The 16,353-nt window shown below is 41.2% G+C and overlaps 1 protein-coding gene across 2 annotated transcripts in view; it reads left to right on the top strand.

Moving 5' to 3' along the window:
* The window catches only part of ugt8 (UDP glycosyltransferase 8), a 144,552-nt gene that overhangs the window by 100,722 nt on the left and 27,477 nt on the right, over positions 1 to 16,353 (top strand). For both annotated transcript variants that reach the window (XM_070864080.1, XM_070864089.1), the window contains exon 3: positions 617 to 759. In XM_070864080.1, the coding sequence (XP_070720181.1) occupies positions 617 to 759 (143 nt within the window). The remainder of the gene's footprint in view (positions 1 to 616; positions 760 to 16,353) is intronic.

The raw sequence follows: 16,353 nt of genomic DNA, 5'->3' as shown, positions 1-16,353 counted from the left end.
AGACTTGCAGGAAGAGAGTAACACACAGTGTGCAAAAAGGAGAGTGTGTAGCACAGACCCAGGAAAACGATAGAGCAACTCTTCCAGGAGTCCTTGTTGGGAAATATTGGTATATATGGCTATTTCATACATCTGATGTAAAACAGGCCTACATGTACGAGTGTCTCCCAAAACACGAGCCACAGTGGTGGTCAGGTTATTTGCAACCTAAATATTTGATGTCCAGAAAGAACGTGCTACACAAGTTGCATCAGTGAATCATACCAACCTCAGTCTTGCAAGCCTAAGCCCACCATTAAGTTCTCCTGACCCCATCCATTCTTGTGAATAACTGAAGCCCTCGAGACAACTGAAAGGCTTTGATGGAGAGAGGGTGCCATAATGTCAACTCAATACAGGTAACATTACAAAGAAATGCTGTGCTGTAGGCCCCAAATTACCTGTGAGCAATACCATGTGAGATCCTGTAATTTAAAAGAAAAAACTCGGCAAAGATACAATACCTAATACTATATATTTATTTTACAGTAAGATAAATTTTAGAGATGTTACTTTTATTTAAATGAAATATTTATTTAATTGTACTTCTTCCCTTTTTTTATATAAAAAAAAATAGGACTTCATGACCTGGGCAGATGATGCTAAGGAGGAAGGCTTTGTCCTCGTATCGTTTGGAGCTGGTGTGAAGTATCTGTCTGATGACGTTGCACACAAATTAGCAGGAGCTCTGGCGAGACTTCCTCAGAAAGTGATGTGGAGGTATATATATGGGAGAAAGGGGAGTGGGGAGATGGGTGGAGGAAAGCAGTGAAGCAATTGCTCATCAAATGAATTGAATTACTACTTGGGCATTGTTCTTTGCAATGTGCATTTTAAACCTACAGCCAGAGCTTTCAAGTGTACTTTCATTATATACATCAAGGTAATTTCACAGTTTCTATAAATGAATAGAAAAGCCATGAAAGCTTTATGATTCAGATGATAAAAATAAGTATGAAATATTTTCAACTTTAAACCTCAATGTCCAATTGTAATACAATAGAAGTGCTTGTGCATCAACATGAGGGCTTATGTTAGTGTAAAGGTTATGTTTTCTGTAAGTATAAACAGATCCAGTAAGTTGATTACTACTATCAGAGCTCCCATAGTGCTGTTTATGATGAATTAGATGGCACGTGTTATATAAGGTGGGGGAGTGGGTTAAGGGTTCACATCTCCACTCACCTGATTAAGAGGTTTATAAGGTACCAGCTCAGTAAAGTATATGTTTATTGATTGGCTCCTGTAATTATAAATAAGCAATGTGTTTCTTAACCACTGCAGATACATAAAGATCTTTTGTTTTTCTCATTATTTAAGTAAATCTTTTCATATCTTATGGGGAAAGTTTTTTTTCACTGGAGATATCGTGGGCAAACTCTCATTTTTCCTTCTTTTCCAATTGTCTCAAAAACAGTACTTCAACTACCAAGAAGTTCTGCTAAAACAAAAGGGACTTTTCAGAACCACCATCCAAACACTGCAATCCTTCCAGAATTCCTGCTGTCATTTTTTGCTGGCTGCAAACATAAATAAAATAAATTAACCTGGTGTAAGCATTTAAAATACAACACAAAATATAAAAAGTAGACAGTACCAAATTGCAATGAGGAAAGTGTCATTAGTCACGTAACATGCTGTATTTGCCAAATTAAGCAACTCCCTGAATATAATGTCTTTTTTCTGGAAAATTATTTCAGAAAACGTTGAAAGTTCATGCTGTATCTTTTTTTTTCAAATCCTGTTAATTGTACTTGCGCTGCATCAAAGCATGATTTCCCAGGACATTTTTTCCCATTTTGAATCCATACTCTGGAGAGAAGGTGGAATCGGGACTACAAATGATAAGTCCTCACGTTTTTTTGAATGGCCGAGTTTGCTGTCATTTAAAAAATAATGTTGAGTTGGCATGTATGTTAGCGGGGAATTGTTTATAAATTGACCCTCGAATTCTCAAGCGTCATAGGCCTCTGACTGAAAATGTTGAGCATATTTTAAGTACAGAAAATGTGTATATTATATTACAAACATTACCTTACCGCTGAGATTTAAAGATGGTGGCTCAAACAATATTTTAATCAACTTTTGGAGCTTTGTTGCTAATTTGTGCCCACCACGCATTGATTGTTTTCACGTGCCCAACAGTTATCATTGGAAATTTATGTTCATTTTGCCTCCGTTTGGGCTCAAAATTGCCTAGGAGTCGCTCTGTTTTGTTGGAGAACTTTATTTTTCTGGAGTATCTTAAAAATCCCCATTTTGCACATTCACTTTGAGCCAGTGTAAATGAGTTAGTTACGACTTTTTTAGTTTAGTTTTAGTTTTTTTCAAAAGGGTGCGTTACCAGCCACCAATGCCCGTCTTGGCCATTTAAGCCACTTTGGACAGCTAATAGTTACTCTAAACTAACTTAGCAGTACCTCCTGCTCATAATTAAGGAAAGTCTTGAGTAGGCTCATTAAAATTACTGGTTACACAGTTATCACCCGCCCCTCTCTCCCCGGATCAAAACTCAAACCGCCTCCCCCCCCGGATCAAAACCCACTCCCCCCGCACCCCCGATCATTCCTCCTCCTCTTCCCCCCCTCTTTTTCCCCCCCCCTCCCCAATCAAAACTCTCCCCGCACCAACTTCTTGTAGCCTTAGCCCGGGAAGGCAGTGAGCTGGCCTGTGCGGCAGACCACTCGGCCCAGGATAGGGGCGGCACGCACATCGGGTCCCATGCTGCAGCACACCATCATCATCATCGGCAGGAGCTACTGCGCATGCGTGAACGCTCCAGTGTGCATGCGGAGAGCTGCCAGTACTGTTTCGCGTAGGGCCCTAGCTCCGCCCCCTAATCGACAGAGTACGCCGCGCCAAGCCATGGGAGAGGCCACAGAGCAGCCAGAATCCGGAGTCATCTTTTTGGCACCGTTTTGAGCCCACAAAGTCGGCGCATCTCTGATGAGAGCGTCAAAAAATGGATGGGCCAATTTTGAACCTATAGAGTGGTACATTCCCCAACTATTAAGTTCTGTGATTTATTGTTTCACAAATGACATTTTAGTTAAATTTATGCTTGTAAAACAAATTTGCATAATATAAGTGTAATACCAGAAGTTACCCCTGGAGTATGATGAACAAAATATGTGGCAGATGCAAGATATATCCCGTGGCATCATACAAGATATTGTGCAGTTGTGAGCTATAGGCCACAAAGTTTAATTACCGTGAAGTAAACTTTGGGTGAAGTTAGAGTTTAAATGTTCTTTGGGTTTAAGGTTGCAACCCTGTTCTCCTTTTTCTGATGAGCGTACATCAGTTGGTTCACTGAAAGGATAGAGATTCTGATGCCTATGCCAAATTAATACCTTTGTTTCTCTGCCTCTTTTTGAAATGTGATACAGAAATTTGAGTGTGATGCTTGTTGTGATCGACAGGAAATAGACACTAGATGCATCAATTTCTATAATTACAAATCCACCATGACTTTGCTCAACGTGATTTGGAGGATATGAGCGTACGAAGGTGACTGGCACATGCTCCATCAAGGCCTGTCCCCTCATGCGGAATGGCTGGAGCATCATGACTAGACACTTCCATTTCCCCCCCCGTCCCCCCCCCAAAAAAAAAACCATCCTGCAGCCATTTAATGTCCTGGGAGAGACAAAAAAAAGAAACCCAGGATCAATAAGGGAATAAATTCCTCTCCGATCCCCTCAGATGATTGAAACCAATTAAGGAGATCATGTGTTATTGTTTAATCCACTTGGCTTCTATATAATGCGATCTTTGCCCCAGTCAAGAACTGGTTCACCTCCCTATTGAAGACATGTAAAGAGTCAACACATGCCACACCAGCAGGCAATCATTCGGAGGCTCACTATTCAGTTTTGCGTAATTTAATCGCATCTCCCCAATCTGTCTAACTGGAATGGTCTATCAGTAGGCACACTATCCAGCCCTTACAACATAATTATGAAATTGTAACAGGTCTCCTCACTCCACACAACTCGAGTAAATGGGATATTGTCCCATTGTATTATTGGGGCCTTTGATATAGTGATCAAGTCAAATTTGTGTTTTTGTTGCATGGTATTCTGCGCTTTTTAGTTTACAGGATCCAATTTTGTATTTTTGTTCACTTTTCCATGGAAAATTAAAATCAATGGCCTTGATTTCATATATTCCTTTGCCTATACTCAATTTTATATATTTTTTTAAAAGCTCAAGTGGCATAATCAGATGGTAAGAAACATGTACCAGGCTGGATGTAGGTAACTCTCTCGTTTACCTGCACTGGAATGGGGTAGTAAGTCATGTGGTTTGGTAGCATTGGGAGAGGCGTGGAGTTGGGAAGCATTGCAGTAGTTTTGATAATAGCATTTATTCAAAAAATATTTGCTCTCAGTAACATTCTGAATTTCCCTTCCCTTATTTCTCCTTACCCACACAGCTGTGGAAGGGGATTTCCAAACCTATTTTGAGCAAATATGTATAATTAGAATTTTTGTATGTAAAACAAAGCATACTTTCCTGTAAGTAGTTTACCTGAGCTATCAGAATTCAATTCCAGTTTGTCACTTTACAGCATGACGTAAGGCAGTGAGAAAAATGAAATTGTTGTTTTCAAACACCAAGTATTTGTCATAACAATTATTTTTGAATGATAGTAACATAAATCACAGAAGGTAAATTCTTTGTGGGTGTCTCTTCCTCTTTGTACATCTTTCCCCCTCTGGCTAGATTTTTTTCTAAAATAAGCAGCTGACAAATGTGAAACTCTACCTGAAAAATTAATCCTCCAGATTGTTTCTAAATCATTTGGAAAGAATGTGAAGTCAAATCATTTTACACAAAGGACTCTGAGGAGATCTACATTTTAATTTGCACCAAGAATCTTACTGTTGCATGCTGGGAAATTCTGTGTGCTCTCAGACTATGGCATCTCTCAAGCTTTCTGCATTGTCCTCCAAAGGGACAAGTCAGAACTTTGGTGTTGCAAATCAATATCAATTTTATCTTTGGCTTTGTTGAGAGTGTGATGCCATTAATTAAAAAAAAAATGAAGATACTCTTAAGGCACAATATTTATAGTTACGTTGAATTGCATTATGGCACTGTGTATTTGCAACTCCAACGTTCTGATTTGTCCCTTTTGGAGGACAGTGCACAGCCAGCAGTTTGTCTGGGGTGTGTAATTAGAACCTGCCTGCCTGAGTAGTCAAGTACTTTGCAATGTGAAATTTGAGCCATTTATTCTGACTGCCAGGCTCCAGACACACAGCTCACCGTACAGCTTTCAGAGAACAGACAGGGCACCTTCTCCAAACCACCCCCCCACCAAGTTCCCGACTTTCCCCCTCCAACCGCCGTGTTCCTGACCTCCCCTCCCCAACAAGATCCCGACTGTTTCCCTCCCCAACAAGTTCCTGATTACTTTCCCACCCTGCACCCCCCCCCCTCCCCCCTGCCCCCAAACAGGTTTCTGATGATAGATGGGGCATTGTGTGTGGGTCATTGAACAGATTTATTGGGTATGAAGTGAACAGTGACAGTGTTATGACTTTCGGATTTCGACCAGCCCAATGATATCTCTTGCCGCACACGCCTTCTGAGAAATCAACCAGGTTGAAGGGGAGGAGAGGGAGAATTTGGTGAGAATGTAAAGGGGGTGGGGTGGAGTTGGAAAAAAGTGATCAATGTCTCACCGAGGGGGAAGAATGTGATCCGTCTTCCTATCTGGATCACGTTCTCACACTCATCCACCCACTTTTAGAGCTGGATCACATTCTTCCCTCATCTCCACTGTTTCCTCCGTGCTCTCCACCCAACCCCCAACGAGCTCCCAACCTTCTCTCATCGAAGCTATTGACTTTTACCCCTTCCGAGCTCCTCTCCCCACATTCTACGATCCCCTTTCCGCTGCCCCTCCTTCTGATCCTCTCTTTTCCCCCCAACCCCCCTTCCAATCCTCTCTTCCCTCCCCCCCGAACCTCTTACCTGTCTCCCGACCCTCTCCCCACCCCCCCCGACCCCCTCTTTCGCCCTCCCCCCCCGACCCTCTTTCTCCCTTCTCCCCCCTCCCCCCGACCCCCTCTTTATTCCCTCCACCCCGACCCCCTCTTTATTCCCTCCACCCCGACCCCCTCTTTATTCCCCCCTCCCCCGACCCCCTCTTTATTCCCCCCCCTCCCCTGACCCCCTCTTTATTCCCCCCCCTCCCCTTTGAGCCTCTCTCTACCCCTTGATCATGTAGCTTGTAACAAAGGAGTTCATTAATCATGGGGAACATTAATCTTCATATTTACTGGGCAAATCAAATGGGCAAAGGTAATCTGGAGGACAAGTTTATGGAATGCATTCGAAACAGTGTCCTAGAACAATACATCATGGAACTATCCAGGGAACAGGCTGTTTTAGATCTTGTATTGCGTAATGACACAGGGTTAATTAGCAATCTCCTATTAACGCTTCCCCAGAGGATCCTTTTATCATAAGATAAAATTTCACTTTGTTTTTGAGTAAAATACTTAAATTGGAAATGATAGTCTTAAACTTAAATAAAGCCAATTAAATCGGTATGAAGATCGAGTTAGCTGAGGTAGATTGAGAAATTAGATTTAAAAAGTATGAGTATCGATAAGCAGTGACAAACATTTAAAGAAATATTCCAAAATTCTCAAAGTATATACGTTCCATTTAGAAATAAAAACTCTATGGGAAAAGTGATCCATCCATGGCTAACTAAAGAGGTTAAGGATAGTATTAGATTAAAATAAGAGGCTTATAATTTCGCAAAGAATAGTAGTAATGAGGATTGGGAGAGTTTTAGAAACCAGCATGGGATGATCAAAACATTGATTAAAAAAGAGAAAAAAAAATCAAATAAACTAGCAAGAAATATAAAGACTGATTGTAAGAGCTTTTATAAGTATAGAAAAAGGAAGAGAGTAACAAAAGTAAGCTTTGGTCCCTTAGAGGTTGAGACAGGTGAAATTACAATAGGGAATAACAATGGCAACGTTTTTAAACAAATATTTTGTATCTGTCTTCATTGTATGTTCTCAGTAGAAGACACAAAAAGCATAACAAAAATGGTGGGGAACCAAGGGGCTAATAAGTGTGAGGAACTTAAAAGTATTGGGGCAGAAATCCCGGCCTCCCCGGATCCGTACGGAGTTTCGACAGACCCGGGAAAGCATCGCAAAAGCCGGTTTTCAACGCACTTTGCGCATGCGCTGAAAACCGACTTTTCTGATCTGTCAAGCTTGGAGCATGACAGATCCTCTGCATCTCCAGGAGCAAGGATGTTTGCATGGGCTAGATTGCGGTATATTTACCCATATCTTGCCCAGAAAATGTCCTCAAAACTCTTGCGTCTGATAAAAACAGGCACATAGCCTACTTTTACAGGTGAGAATTTTAAAACACACATTGTAAAATAAAATTTTAAAAACATATTTTATTGTTTAAAAACCCTCCCCACTACAGTAAGTTTATTTTAAACCATAATTTAAAAAAAACTTTTTTTTTTTAAATCTGAAAAATATATACTTTTTAAATACATAAATAACTAATTTAAATTAATAAAAATATATTGTGCATTTCTTCCACATTATTGGTTGTGTATTTTGGGGGCTGTTTCTCATTCATCATAATGGGAACACCAACTTGGCGTTCCCATTATTATGAATCAGAATATACTATACCTGATTGGCTACCCAGAGCCATGTGACTCCAGCTCCAGGTCTTCGCATGTCCCGACATGCTCGTGCTGCGATGCGCAGTCAGGGAAGGCCTCAGGACCGGGATCTCGCGTGCGCGCAGCAGCTTCAGGTAGGTGCGCTTTTTTCTAGAATCCAGTCGAACGCCCGTGGGAAGGAGAAACCGGGATTTCTGGGCCAATATCAATAGAGAAAAAGTACTTGAGAAACTCATCATAGAATGGTTACAGCACAGGTGGAGGCCATTTGGCACATCGAGTCCATGCAGGCTCTCCAAGAGCATTTCAGGTGGTCCCAACCCCCCACCCTTTCCTCGTAGCCCTGCAATTTTTTTTTCCTTCAGGTACTTGACCAATTCCCTTTTTGAAAGCCACAATTGAATCTGCCTCCACCAACCTTTTCAGGCAGTGTATTCCAGATCTTAACCATTCGCTGGGTAAAAAAGTTTTTCCTCATATCGCCTTTGGTTCTTCTGTCAATCACCTTAAATCTGTGTCCTCTGGTTCTTGACCTTCCGCCATTCGGAACACTTTCTCTTTACTCTGTCTGGAGCTCATGATTTTGAATACCTCTATCAAATCTTCTTCAACCTCTCTGCTTTAAGGGGAAAAACCCCAGCTTCTCCAATCTATCCACGTAACTGAAGTCCCTCATCCCTGGAACCATTCTTGTGAATCTTTTCTGCACCCTCTCTAAGGCCTTCACATCCTTCCTAAAGTGCGATGCTCAGAATTGGACGCTATGCTCCAGTTGAGGCTGAACCAATCTTTTATAAAGTTCATCATAACTTCCTTGCTTTTGTACTCGTTGCTTCTGTTTATGAAGCTCAGGATCCCGTATGCTTTTTTAGCCACTTTCTCAACCTGCCCTGCCACTTTCAACGATTTGTGCACATATAACACCCCACCCCCCCCGGCAGGTCTCTGTTCATGCACCCCCTTTAGAATTGTACCCTTTAGTTTATAAAGGGACTAAAAGCTGACAAATCCCCATGACATGATTGCATACATCCTAGGGATCTAAAAGAGGTAGCTGCAAAGATTTCTTTGGTTGTGATCTTCCAAAATTCCCTAGATTCCCCCAGCGGATTGGAAGGTAGCAAATATAACGCCACTGTTCAAGAAAGGAGGGAGAGAGAAAACCGGAAACTACAGGCCTGTTAGCCTGACATCAGTTGTTGGGAAAATGCTGGAATCCATTATTAAGGAAGTGGTATCAGGGCACTTAGAAAATCATATTGAGCCTGAATTTGCGATCGGAGGTTTCCCGCAGGTGAATGTCTCCAAAACTGCAAGAAAAGTACAAACCTACCTGATGGTCCCGGAGGTTTGAACTCTTGGGCCTCTACGCTTGTGAAAGGCCCCTGGGATTTCGTGGGCTGGCCCAACCAATCAGAAAGGGGGATCCCCATCATGCTTATGGGGATTCGATTTCTGTACAGAATCCCCATAACCATGAATAGGAATCGCCTAAAAAACACAATTACGCCCTGTTAATTAAAAATAAATCATTACATGTTCAAAATGAATTATAAATTTAAATTAAACATTTTAAACACATTTTATTTTTTTGATAAATTTAAACATTTTAAAGGGGCTAAAAAATAACCGATAACTAATTTTAAAATGTTTATTTGTTTAAATAATAAATTATTTTATTATTTATTTAAACTCTTCCACTGGTAAAAGAAGGTACCATGACTGCTTTTACCAGGTGTAAGAGTTTCACGGGCGTTAGCTGGGCAGTAATTGAGCAAATAGCTCAACTCTCCACCATCTCATTTCCCGGGGATGCGGTGGATATGTCAAACTGAAACTTGACCGATCACCAGTTCCAGGTTTCGCACATGTGGAAACCTGGAACCTGCGGGGCACTTACAGCACGTACGCGCTTATAGGCCCCAGAAAATCCGGGCCAATATGTTTCGGCAGAGTCAACATGGTTTTATGAAAGGAAAATCGTTTTTAACACATTTATTGGAGTATTTTTGAAGATGTAACTAGGAGGGTAGATGTAAACTTTTGATACAGAACTAGGTTTGTGTGTGTACAGGTGTTTGTCTCTATTGACGGTGAGAATGCATTTTGAAACCTGATGTTTGGCAAGTCTGATATTTAATCAGACTTTCTTCTTTGCCAGCACATTTCAAAATTAACTTTAGTACTGGCAACTTAATTGCCCTTTAATTGTGATAATACACCATAATGCCCTTCTTCCTGCCTTTTGGGGGAGGGTGCTGACTTGCATTGTTTTTTTTAAAAAAAGAAATGAACCTGTTTGCTATTTGCACAGTGCATTTAAAGGCAGGTGAAAAGTGGATTTTTTTACTTCCAGATACAGTCAACACCCTGTAATCACCATACCGTGGGTATCATTTATATTCACTTTCCTTATTTATATTTTATTTGCTGTGTAATGGATATTCCAGGTTGCTTCAGTTTCAAGAATGGAATTTAAACCTCCATAATGTTAATTGATTCTCTAACTGTTCTAAACCTTAATTAGTCATATGAAAACTTTATGATCATACTGTATTCCTTTTCCTAGTATGTTTAAGACTTGTATCTGACTGAAAATGGATGTTTGATTCAATATTTATACTTTATTTTTCTTATTTCACTTGTGATTGTTAATTTAAAATTCATATCTTTTCTTAGTTGCATCTAGTTAATTTGTACAAGATGCTAATTGTACTAAATATGATAAATTAAAAGAGCGAGAGTTCCTATGCTGCTTTTTGTAAATTTCCTTTATGTTACCTTTCTATAAAACTGAAGTGTGCCCTCTACTGCCTATCATGGCATTTATCACCCTATTTATCACACAGGAAATTGATCACATGCAGACACAGATCACATGTTTGCATAATTTGATTTAATAACTTTATGACCAAGTCCAACTTAATCCCCATAAATTATGTGTGCCAATGGTTCTTAAATTGTGCAGTGCAATGTACTGAGGTGCAAGGATTATTCAGGTGGAGCAACGCAAGGGGCTGGAAGGTGGCAAAATTGATGCTCCATTACTTGCGACCTGACGGAAAGATTCCACAGCAGTAGCTCACTTGTTTCTGCCAGTTGCCTGCAATCTATCTGGTTTATGCTATAACCTGTCTCTTATTATTCCAGTTCTCTGTTCATTTCAGTAACCTGCTTCTTCCTCACTTCGTGATATTTTGCGAAATGATAGGGATAAACAAAAAGCAATAGCAGATGGTCCACGTAAAACAGTTTCACAAGTTGTTGGTAGTGCAACATCACCACCTTCTGGTACATATAGAGCATATCTATCCCTGGTCCTGATGTTTATTTTCCATAGTTGGCCCACTTGAGGGCACATGCATATAAAAGCCTGAGAGCTCTGTCTGTGCAGAGAGAATAATCCTAGCCTTGCCTTGCATCCTTCATCAATACTTTGCTCGACATTTTTGCTGAAAACTTGCTCTGAAAATTATTTAATTGTTTTGTCGTAAGTTTTTTTTTTTAAAAAGAAGTTTGTTGGGTGGTTTGATAGTTGATTTAAATATCCCCATATTGTGTCTCAACCCTTGCAATACTGTTAGAAAGTACTGCTGTTAATTCAAAATTTCTTTGTCTTCAACGATTTAAAACCTTTGTCAGCAGCAAATGCTTTGAAATGGCTCTAATCAAAGTCACAAATGACATCCACTGTGACCATGGTGAACGATTCCTCCTTGTCCTTCTCGACCTATCTCAAGTCTTTGACACAGTTGACCACACCATCCTTCTCCAGTTGAGTGCAACTACACTCATCTGGTTCTACTCTTAACATCTGGTCGCAGCCAGAGAATCTCCAGCAGTGCCTTCTCTTCCTGCCCCTGGAGAATGACGTCAGAAGTCCCGAAAGAATCTATTTTTGGCACTCCTATTTCTCATCTGTTTGCTTCCCCTCGGCAACATTATCTCAGGACATGACATCAAGTTCCACCTGTACACCGATGATACCGGCTCTCTCTCATTGCCACCTCTTTCGACTCCTCCATTGCCTGTGTATTGTCAGATTGCTTGTCCGACATCCAGTCCTGGATGATATGAAATTTCCTTCAAGTAAACATTAGAAGACCCAAGTCATTGTCTTGGGCCCCTGCTACAAACTTCACTCCATAATCACCCCCTTCATGGCCACTATCTCAGGCTGAATTAGACTGTTCACAACCTCAGCATCTTAATTGACTCTGAGCTGAGCTTCTGATTATCCCAATGCTCGCCTCACTTGCCTCTCCTCATTCATCATCCATGAACATGAATTTATCCAAAACTGCTGCCTGTATCCAAACTCTCATCTAGTCCTGTTTACCCATCACCGCTGTGCTTGCATGACTGACATTGGCTTCCAGTACACCAACATATTTATTTAATATCTGTCCATGGCCTTGCCTCTCCCTATCTGTAACCTCCTCAAGCCCTCTGAGAACTCTGCATTCCTCTAATTCTAGCCTGTTGTGTATCACCCACTTACATTGTTCCACAATTGGCGGATAGGCCCCAAGCTCAGGAATTCCCTCCCTAAAATATTTGTGTCTCCACCTCATTTAAGACGCTCCTTGAAACCTACCTCTTTGATCAAGCTTTTAGTCGCCTGTTCTAATATCTCCTTCCTTTGGCTTAATGTCAATTTTTGTTGCCTTGTGCGCCTGTGAAAATACCTTGACACGTTTTAAGAACGAGAGCATAAGAAATAGCCGGAGTAGGCCATTCAGCCCCTCGAGCCTGTACTGCCATTCAATAAGATCATGGCTGATCTTCAACCTCAACTCTACTTTCTTGCCCTATCCCCATTTCCCCTAATTTCCTTAATATGCAAAAATCTAGCAATCTCTGTCTTGAATATACTCAACGACTGAGCATCCACAACTCTCTGGGGTAGAGATTTACAAAGATTCACCACCCTCTGAGTGAAGAAATTTCTCATCTCAATCTTAAATAGCTATCCCTTATTATGAGACTGACCCCTGGTTCTAGACTCCCCAGCCAGGAGAAACATCCTCCCTGCATCTACCCTGTCAAGTCCTGTAAGAATTTTGTATGTTTCAATGAGATCACCTCTCATTCTTCTAAACTCTAGAATAGAGGTCTAGTCTACTCAATCTCTCCTCATAGGACAATTCCCTCATCCCAGGAATCAGTCTGGTGAACCTTTGTTGCACTCCCTCTAAGACAAGTATATCCTTCCTTGGTTAAGACGACCAAAACCGAATACAATACTCCAGGTGTGGGGTCTCAATATAATTGTAAGAAGATGTCTTTACTCTTGTACTCAAATCCTCTTGTAATAAAGGCACCTGCATGTTGACTTTCAGTGGTTTGTATATAAGGACAACCAGGTCCCTCTGGACACCAACATTTCCCAATCTCCATTTAAAAAAATACTCTGCTTTCCTCATTTTTCTACCAAAGTGGATAACTTTACATTTTTCCACATTATATTCCATTTCCCGTGTTCTTGCCCACTCACTTAGCCTGTCAATATCCCCTTGAAACCTCTTTGCATCCTCCTCAAAAATTTCAGTCCCACCTAGCTTTGTAACATCAGTAACCTTGGATATATTACATTTGGTCCCCTCATCCAAATCATTGATATATATTGTGAATAGCTGAGTCCCAATCACTGATCCTTGCGGTACTCACCAGTTGCAGCCAACCTGAAAATGACCCGTTTATTCCTACTGTTTTCTGTCCGTTAACCAATCCTCAATCCATGCTATATTACCCCCAATCCCATGCGCCCTAATTTTGTTTCATCATCATAGGCAGTCCCTCAAAACAAGACTTGCTTCCACGCCAATAAAAGGAAGAGTTCACAGGTGTTTCAATGAAGAATCTAATATTCCAAGTCCTGAACTACATGTTGAAGGGTGGAAGATGCCTGTATGTGGATTTTAAAAAAAACGTGTGATGGCCGTTGCACACCAGCCACCACACGAGCTTGACAGAGCTAGGTCTTGGTCCAGTGGCAAGGATTAATCAAGACGACTGGAGACCTGCTCTGCTGCACGGACCTAGTGCGCACACATCGCAGTGTGGGCTGGCCTGTGCTGCCCCTGGGCCCTCGCTTCATCTGGCCCTGAACTCTCGCCTCTCCTGGGCCACGATCGCGTTGCTCTGCAATCTCTCGCCGCCCCTTCGCCCCTACCTCGCCGCTCCTGTGAAGACACATATAAAGTATTTGTTTAATTTCTCTGCCATTTCCTTATTCTCCATCATAATTTCTCCTGTCTTGGGCTGTAAGGGATCCACATTTAAATTTGCCAATCTTTTCTTTTTTTTTTTTACTTGCGTATAGAAGCTTTTACAGTCTGTTTTTATGTCCATTTACACTCTTACTCTATTTTCCCTTTATTAATTTCTTGGTCCTCCTTTGCTGAATTTTAAAATTCTCCCAATCCTCAGTCTTACTACTCTTTTAATCTTCCTTTAATCTAATCCTATCTTTAATTTCTCTTATTAGCCACAGTTGGACCATTTTGCCCATAGTGTTTTTATTCCTTAAGGAAATGTATATTCATTGTGTATTCTGAATTTCTTTAAATGTTTGTCATTGCTTTTCTACTGTCATATCTTTTAATCTAGTTTCCCAACTCTCACCTCATACTTACATAATTTGCTTTGTTCAGGCTTAGGACATTAGTTTCAGATTTAACTAAATCACTCTGAAACTCAACATAAAATTCTATAATATTATGATCACTGCTCCCCAGCGGCTGCTTTATTACAAGGTTATTAATTAACCCTGTCTCATTGCACAGTTCTAGATCTAAAATAGTGAATTTCCTCGTAGGTTCCTTGACATACTGATTGAAAAAACTATCTTGGATACTAGTAGATCACTACTCTGCTTTACAGCCTTGACATTTCTCTTACTGCATTAGAATTTACCCTTTCCTGAATCCTCCCCCACCCCGCCCATTAATTTAAAGCCCTACGTATCGTCCATGTTGTTCGATTTGCCAGGACACTGGTCCCAGCCCTGTTTAAGTGGAGCCTGTCCCCATGGAACAGCTCTCTCTTTCCCCAGTACTGGTGCCAGTGTCCCATGAATTGAAATCCCTGCCTCCTACACCACTCTTTGAGCCATGCATTTAATCTTCTAATCTGTTTGTCCCTGTGCCAATTTGTGCATGGCTCAGGTAACCATTCAGAGGTGTGAGGTTTTGCTTTTTAATTTTGACCCTAGCTCCTCAAACTCACTCAGCAGAACCTCATTCCTAGTTCTACCTATGTCATTGGTACCTACATGGACCACGACAACTGGATCCTCTCCCTCCCATTCCAAGTTCTTCTCCAGCTGCGAACAGACTTCCTTTACCCTGGCACCGGGCAGGCAACACAACCTCGGGAACTCCCGGTCGCGGCTGCAGAGAACAGTATCTATCCATCTGACTATACTGTCCCCTACCACTACCACATTCCTTTTCACTCCCCACACCCCTTCCACACACTTGACTGGCCTCCTGAACTGTGGTGTTGTGGTCAGTTTGCTCATCCACACTGCAGTCCTTGTTCTCATCCCCACAGGTATCAAGTATCGCATACCTGTTGGTCAAAGTCAATGGCCGAAGCTCCTCCATCACTACATCACTACTACCTTCCTGACTTGCAGTCACACCCTCCTGTCCCTGACCATTGACGAGCTCTAAAGTACTACTTAACCAAAGGGGTGTTACCTGGATCAAAGTGTCCAGGTAACTCTTCCCCCTCCCTGATGCCCTGCAATGTCGGCATCTCGTACTCCAGCTCAACAACTCTGAGCTGAAGTTCCTCGAGCTGCAGTCACTCATTGCAGATGTGGTTGCTCGGGATCTCGCTGGTCTCCACAAACTCCCACATACTGCAGTAATGGTGCACCACCTGCTCTTCCATGTCTTTGTAACCTCCTTTATTTATTTGATTAATTAATTATTTTTTAATCAATTATTTCAGATTTATTAATCGGTTTATCTAGTTTTAGTTACTAATTTAATAAAGTAAAGTTATAGCAATTTACAGTTTCTTGGTTAACTTAGAGACTTTTAAAAAAAAACTGTAGTATTCAATCACCTACCTGCTGTCCTGTGATGTCACTCGATTTTTGTTTTGTTCTCTCTCCTCCGCTCTTTATTCCCCTCGCTCCGCTCCGTCCCCAACCAGGTCCACTCTCACCACTGCCCTCCATTTTATTGTGTTAAAAGGCGCTGCATAAATGTACATTGAATAGTGTCAATTTCAAACAATCCTATTGCTGAATTTATTTTTTCAAAGTGGTTCCTGGCATTTTTTTCTGGCCCAGTTGAATATATTGCATACTGCAGCTCCTTGAGAGTAGGACTGGAACAAAGATTGTTCCACATATCCCACGAAAAGGCAGGCATAGCTCGGATCTTGAGTTGTACCTCACTCTCAAAATTGGAAATTTCACATGGGCTTTAAGTACTAGGATTTACAGCTCCTGTTAATGATTTTGTGAGATAGCTTATGGGAGTTGTATTTTTCTTCATGATCCTGTGGAACTATAATGCTCAGTGCACCAAGTTGTAAAGGATACGCCATCTAGATTTGGGATTTCTGTCTTCTGTTGACTTTTTCTTTATGTATGTGTGTGTGAGAAA

Source organism: Pristiophorus japonicus, chromosome 2 (assembly GCF_044704955.1).
Source record: "Pristiophorus japonicus isolate sPriJap1 chromosome 2, sPriJap1.hap1, whole genome shotgun sequence".
In the NCBI taxonomy this organism is placed as follows: Eukaryota; Metazoa; Chordata; class Chondrichthyes; family Pristiophoridae; genus Pristiophorus; species Pristiophorus japonicus.
The sequence above is the reverse complement of the archived record's forward strand: the minus strand, read 5'-3'. Positions and strand labels throughout refer to the sequence as shown.